Raw genomic sequence first — 6,631 nt, 5'->3', positions numbered from 1 at the left:
GCTTCCCCCAAAGACTGACAGCTGCTCTGATTTAAGCATGGATCAAACCAGGCTCCAGTTTGGCCTGCTCATCAGGGCAGCAGCTCTACATACAGAACTCAAGTCCCAGTGAACTCGTCAATGCAGAGGGGGCCATTACTCACAGGATGTTAACATTTCCTGTGCACAAAGGGTCTTCAGAGAATGCACGTTTGTTTGCAGATTTGCAGCTGTCAACTCTGTTTGCACTTTCACGCTTGCACAACTTCAGATATTTAGAGGTGGGCTGCATGTGTGGACGTAAACAGTTTTTTCACTTAGACTCAACCTGGAGTTTCTCCTGCCAAACCCTGGGCTGATGTGAGAAAGCAAGTGAAGTTGATATTGTGACTGGAGTCGGTGCTTTGACTGACTGACTGACTGCCCATGGCCCCAACAACCTCAGCACATAATTAAACGGCTGCATTACGTGAAATGATATGAAGGAAAATGCTGTCATTATAGCATCGTATAGCTGACTCTGTGGCTCCATCAGCAACTTCCGCGTATACTACAATCTCTACTTTCTCCCATCCGACAGGGACAGTGTCATATGTGAATATCCAGGTCAGGGGAGTATTCAGAGAATTATCTAGATATTTTCAGAGAGCATACGCGAAAACAACTTTGGACTTTCTCCTGCCAGCCCCCTGGTATTTTTTCGAGGCATTCCTCCTGAAATTGTCATTTCACTCCTGGACATACTTTATTAGGTACAGCTGTTCAACCGCTTGTTATTGCAAATATCTTATCAGCCCGTAACATGGCAGCAACTTAATTCCTAGAGTTCAAACTGAGCGCCAGAATGGGGAAAAAAAATTGATTCAAGTGGCTTCGAGCAAGGCATTGTTGTTAGTGCCAGACGGGCTGGTCTGAGCGTTTCAGCGTTCTGATAATCTACTCGAATATCACACACAACCACCTCAAGGGTTTACGGAGAATGTTCTGAAAACAAAGAAATACCCAATGAGCGGAAACTCTCTGGGTAAAAATGCCTTGTTAATGCCAGAGGTCAGAGGAGAAAGGCCAGACTGGTCTGAGTTGATAGAAAGGCGACACTATCTCAAATAGCCACTCACTGTGAACTAATAGAGCATTATTTAAATACCACAGCCTATCTGACCATGTCCAACCCTCAGTGTACAGCATCTTCTGATGGCTACTCTCAGCAGGATAATGTGCCACGTCACAAAGCTCCTATTATCTCAAACATCTCAACACTTGAACATGACAATAACTTCACTGTACTCAAGTGGCCTCCACAGTCACCAGATCTCAATCCAAAACAGCACTTTTTGGACGATTTCTACTTTTTAAATTATTTTTTAAATTATTTTAAACTCTATCATAATTAACTCTCTTAATTGAACTTTAAAAAAAAAAAAAAAACGTTGTATGAATTATTTCAATGAATTTGATTTTTTTCCCCACTTCTTTGTTTGATTTTATTGCAGCTTTTTTGGGGGGGGATAATACTCCATTCAGCACTTTCAACTGCCTCAGAGGATGAAACGCGTTCTACAAATGAAGCTTAGCGAAAGTTCAGTAAGGAAGACTTTAAGTGATCCACAATCAGGTTTCTCAGTCACCCTTTTCATTTCCGCTGTCGTTCTCGAGCTGTCAGTTTGGGTCGTCTGTGGGTTAATCAGCTGTTCTGTCACTGGACCTCCTATAACCAATGGCGCAGCGTTCCTCATTCGTTTTCCCCTATCATCGCTCCGCTCTCCTTTTAAATATGATTGTTTTTCTTCCATAGTTCTTTCAAGCTGGCTTTGTGCGCCCCTCCACCTCCCTATCACCGCCATCTTCAGAAGCAGAGTTAACTCCCATCAATTCTTCTCCCACTAGGTCTCATCAAATCATCAGTCCTCCACCACCAGGGTCTGGACTCCATGGGGGGGGATCTGTCCTAATGAAGAGCAGAACTTCATCACTAAATCGCATCTTCCACCCCATAGAGTCCAAGCGCCAAACTTTTCTGTCAAATCTCATTTTGTCCATCACACTTTCACTGTAATAAATTCATTCTTAATATCACTTGTCTCTCCTGATTGAAATAAATCTGCTTTGTCCTGCCAAAAGAAAACACAATTCTCAGTGTTTCTTACTGTTCCTAATCTAAAAATAAATACAGCATCAATCAAGACACTAAATGATCCATTAAAGATTTGGATGAGTTTGATGAGTTCCAGTTTTAGTCTTGCGAAAACAATATCACAGGATGTCCACTTAAAGTATTTAATCTGAAATGTTGGTCTTCTTAATGGATACAAAAGCTGTGTCAAAAAACAAAACAGGACAAAGACTTAAAGAAAAAGATGCCGCCAGTCCGGCCTGAGGGTTAGCAGTGGTGCAAGCAGGTGGTTGTTGGAGCCTGTAGTGACGACAGAGGAACATGTCTGTACAAGTCTCAGTTCAGAGTCAGATTCAGAAAGCACGATTGCATCATCTTTTACAAGTGGAAAATTATCTATCCAGCAGCTATCTCACCCACAGCCAGAAGTGACATGCCAAGAAGAAATAATTGAGCCCACAAGCCTGAACAAGGAAGTCTTACCGCAGAGCTTTTGATGTTTGCTCCAGTACAATCTCCTTTTTATTACTTTCGCCTACTCAACAATCCTAAAAATGTGCCATCAGACACAAAACTTATCTGGAAGTCCATACATTTTATAACTTTGTCTGCAGTTCACATATCGCCAAAGAATTCTCATCAAGAAAGAATGTTCGGTGATGTTGATATGTTTTCAAAGTCAGTCACCAGGATCCAATCGCTACATTGAAATTGAATGGATCCCTAATAAAATATTTGTTAGTAGAGAAACTAAAGTTCTATACTTGTGTATAATGTTATGTTGGCTTGGTATAAAATGGTTGAAACTAATGGGTTGAAATGAAAACTAAGACATCCCCAAGTAAGGGCTAGATCCAAAAACACATGGAGGTCAAAAGAAGCGAACAAGATCTGCACATCAGTCAAACCTGTCTGAGGAAGAGCACGCTGCCTTAAACCGTCACTTGTCTATAAATCTTTTTAACAGGTGCTTCTGGGTGTGCAGATAACACATAATAATGGGTTACACACACGCAGGCACACATCGACAGCAACCAGCTACACCAAACAATTTAAACACAGCAGTATTTAAAGTTTCTTAACACAATCAAAGCAGTGAAGGACAGATATGACAAAGGCACCTCTCTCTCCAATTACCTTCAGAGTCTGCATCAACTTGCACTACTTACGATGGGTGAATAGCTAGTGGAGATCAACTTTTACCAATAAACTATTGTAGGGAAAACATATCTTCAAAGGAAAATTGAAAGAATGGTTGGGAATGAACTTGAATGTCATAAAATATATTCAGTCTATTGGCACAAGCATATTGTGTGAGGCAGAGTTCAAGGCAGGGCGTTCACATCCCTGTTAGGCCTTCAGTGTTTCACACGTGCAGGTGGAATGGCGGGGGAAAGCTGATGCGTCTTCAAACACCAGAGGTAGTAACAGAGTCATGATGAGGGGAATGCGCTGAAGTGTAACATCTGAGCTGACAGGACAGAAGAGCACCGTGTGTGTGTGTGTGTGTGTGTGTGTGTGTGTGTGTGTGTGTGTGTGTGTGTGTGAGAAGCTCTTGCTGTATGTTTACACGCTGTTCCTCTTGTGCTTCCTGCAACATGACAACGCAGTGTAAAACATCACACTGGGACAGAAATGGTCATCCCATCGTTTAATTTCAAAACTAGACTATAAAATATAGTCATATATCTTTAGCTTCAGTCACTTACTGTTGTCTATTTCTGTGTGTGGCTCGCCGAGGCTCATGGGAACTCTGAAGCAACTGGGATCTTCAGATTGAAGCAGCTCCACAAGCTCCTCTCTTGACAGTTCTGGAGGTCGTGGGACTGAATGTGACTGACAGATGTTGACAAATATCTTGATTCTGTCTGGCTCTGACAGAGTCTTGACACATATGCCTATGGAGAGGGAAAAAGACAAACATATAAAACACAACCAAAAATCCTGACAATAAAAGGAATTGTACCACAAACATGAAGGTCTGATACAGCTTCAGTTATAGACACACTTACCAGGAAGTGGCCGAATAACTTTGGAGGGATTTTCAGTCTGCATCTTTCCCATTGTCTGGATAAACAACAAGTCTATTTAGGCTTAGTAACAGTTTACAGACACATTAGGAGTTGTTTCACATGTCAAAGTGCAAGGCTTGTCCTTGCATAAAACCAGCCGTTGAAGATAAACAGTCTCTGTGTAATGCTTGGCTAAGTGGATGCTGGATCAAATTACGTTACGTGTAAAGATGTGATCAAATTGTTTGCTAATGCAGTCAAACTAGGGCCAAACCCAGATGTTTACACTCATGAACCCGTAGACTATGAGATGCCTTTCCTTCAAGCGTGGGAGTGCTTCAGGCTGTCCTGCTGTCAAATCCTCAAATCAGTGGGTTCAATGGAGCTTCTTTACCAAGGCAAAGCTGTGTCTGTTAAAACATTGTGTTTAACCTTTCCCCAGCTGGGAATTATCACTATTGGTCACAGTGATTACTATTAAGCTAAATGTGTATATCCTCCAGTATTAAACTCATTCACTGTAAAATAAGTATTACCTGTAACAGCAGCTGTTGGTACAGCTCCTCTTCCTGCTGTAACTCCAGCTCGGAGTTGAGGAGGGAGGAGTTTGTCGTCATGGCTGAAGAAAGAAATCAGTCAATGAATCCAACTTCAACATACAAAGTGTAATCAATGACTTTTTTTTGTTTTTCAAAAGCAAGAAATCAATTAACCATCCATGTACAATGAAATGGCTGTGCTTACTTTCAGATATGCACAAATTATAATTTAAAATATTGACCTTTTTTTGAGCCCCTTTTGAAAGCTCATATTATTCACTATTTAGGCTACAACTTTGTTATAAACAGGGAACTACAAGCAACACAAACTTGCAATATACAGCTTCATGTGGAACAGCAAAGACAGTGACTTTAATACCCCAAAGTTCTAATACATTTAAAATGTGCTCTAAGCTTGGATGTAAGTATGATGGTGTGTTTCATATTGTACTTACAATAATAACAACAACAACACCTCTGAGCAACAGCTCACAGAAACTCGTGTCTCAGGAAGCAGCACCAGGAAGGAACTTATTTATTTTTACTGTTTCCCATGATGAAAGTGAAGGGTACACTGTTCAAAAGACGTTTGATTATAAAGGCCTTTAACCTGCTCTTTTCTGTAAAGTCTTTAACATAACAAGTGTTAACTTCTCTTCAGTCTCAGTCTTGTATGAAGTTATGTTCTCCTCAAATGAAAACCTAAACCCATAAATTACAATAGGAAATACATTTCAGACAGGTGGACTGAGACTCTACAGTGAAAAATAAATTATAGTATAAATTGTATAGTGTAGAGAAACACTAGGATACTTCGTTGCCTTGGTAACAGGTCTGCATAGCTAGTGTTAGCATAGCTTTTAGCGTATATCATTTAACAAAGCACAGCTGTCGATATCAAACCACTTTACTTTTTGCGGTGTTGGTCTTTTTTTCTCTCTTCTGAATAGGTAAGAATGAGTTTACCTTTCCGCTGCACCAGAGTGATGCAGACAGTTGATATGCACGGTATTTTTACAGTCTATGATATTTTACCACAACCGTACTTCCGTCTTCTCCTTCTTCTTCGTTGGTTTTTGATTTCGCGTCGTTACATTACTGACAACTACTGGACCGAAAATAAAACTTAATTCTCCTCGTGTCTTTTAAAACAGGAACAAGATAAGGAAAAAAAAACTTTTCTATTTTTAAATGGCTTTAAAATATAGGTTTTTTCGGAGCCTCTTCCTATCCCATCCTCTCTACTATTCTTTAAGACTTCCTCTTTGCATGAGCAGCTCATTAAATTATCACAGCAAAAAAAAACATGCTTACTTTCAGACTAGTTTTGTTGTAATTTGTTCACTTTTCCCAGTCTTTTTTTTCCTTTTACTTTTTACTTCATCTTCATGTTTTCCACAACTTTTTTCCATCTCTGCTCTCCATGCCTCCATGCCTTATAATCAAACACACTGATACACTAAAGGGTTTTACCCCTTCAGTATTTTATATTATTATTTTTTTTATATATACTTTATTAATCCCGCGAGGGGAAATTCGGTTTTCACTCTGCATTAATGGAGAGGTCTCAGAGTGAGGGGGCAGCCCACAGAGAGCGCCCCAGAGCAGTTTTTTGGGGTTCGGTGCCTTGCTCAGGGGCACCTTGGCAGTGCTCAGGAAGTGGACTGGCACCTCTCCAGCTACCAGGCCAGTTTCCGGACTTGGTCCGTGCTGGGACTTGAACCGGCGACCCTCCGGTTCCCAACCCAAGTCCCTACAGACTGAGCTACTGCCGCCCCACCAATTTACTGCAATTTACTGCATATTTACTGCAACACATTTCCTCTCCACATATTACTCCTGTCACGAGATGATGTCTGCAAAAAAATAGTTTGTTTGTCTGCATGCCTTTGGCTACTGTTTAACTTGTGTGAAGATAAGAATATTCTGTATGGCAGTGTATCTAAATCAAACAGTAACAAAACTTTTGGTGGACATCTTTCTCCAGT

General features: G+C 40.7%; 1 protein-coding gene across 2 annotated transcripts in view; it reads right to left on the bottom strand.

Annotated features, from left to right (window-relative positions):
• The window catches only part of pih1d1 (PIH1 domain containing 1), a 10,817-nt gene extending 5,036 nt beyond the window's left edge, over nt 1-5,781 (bottom strand). Inside the window, exons 1-4 of one of the 2 annotated variants that reach the window (XM_079367266.1) lie at nt 5,555-5,781; nt 4,641-4,723; nt 4,105-4,159; nt 3,802-3,990 (exon numbers count right to left, since the gene is read on the bottom strand). In XM_079367266.1, the coding sequence (XP_079223392.1) occupies nt 3,802-3,990; nt 4,105-4,159; nt 4,641-4,721 (325 nt within the window). In that variant the 5' untranslated portion in view covers nt 4,722-4,723; nt 5,555-5,781. Of the gene's footprint in view, nt 1-3,801; nt 3,991-4,104; nt 4,160-4,640; nt 4,724-5,098; nt 5,414-5,554 lie in introns of those variants that run through there. The other variant, XM_079367267.1, reaches the window with a different exon arrangement.
• Nucleotides 5,782-6,631: the final 850 nt, after the last annotated feature.

This window comes from Symphodus melops (genome assembly GCF_947650265.1).
Source record: "Symphodus melops genome assembly, chromosome: 17".
Classification (NCBI taxonomy): domain Eukaryota; kingdom Metazoa; phylum Chordata; class Actinopteri; order Labriformes; family Labridae; genus Symphodus; species Symphodus melops.
The sequence above is the reverse complement of the archived record's forward strand: the minus strand, read 5'-3'. Positions and strand labels throughout refer to the sequence as shown.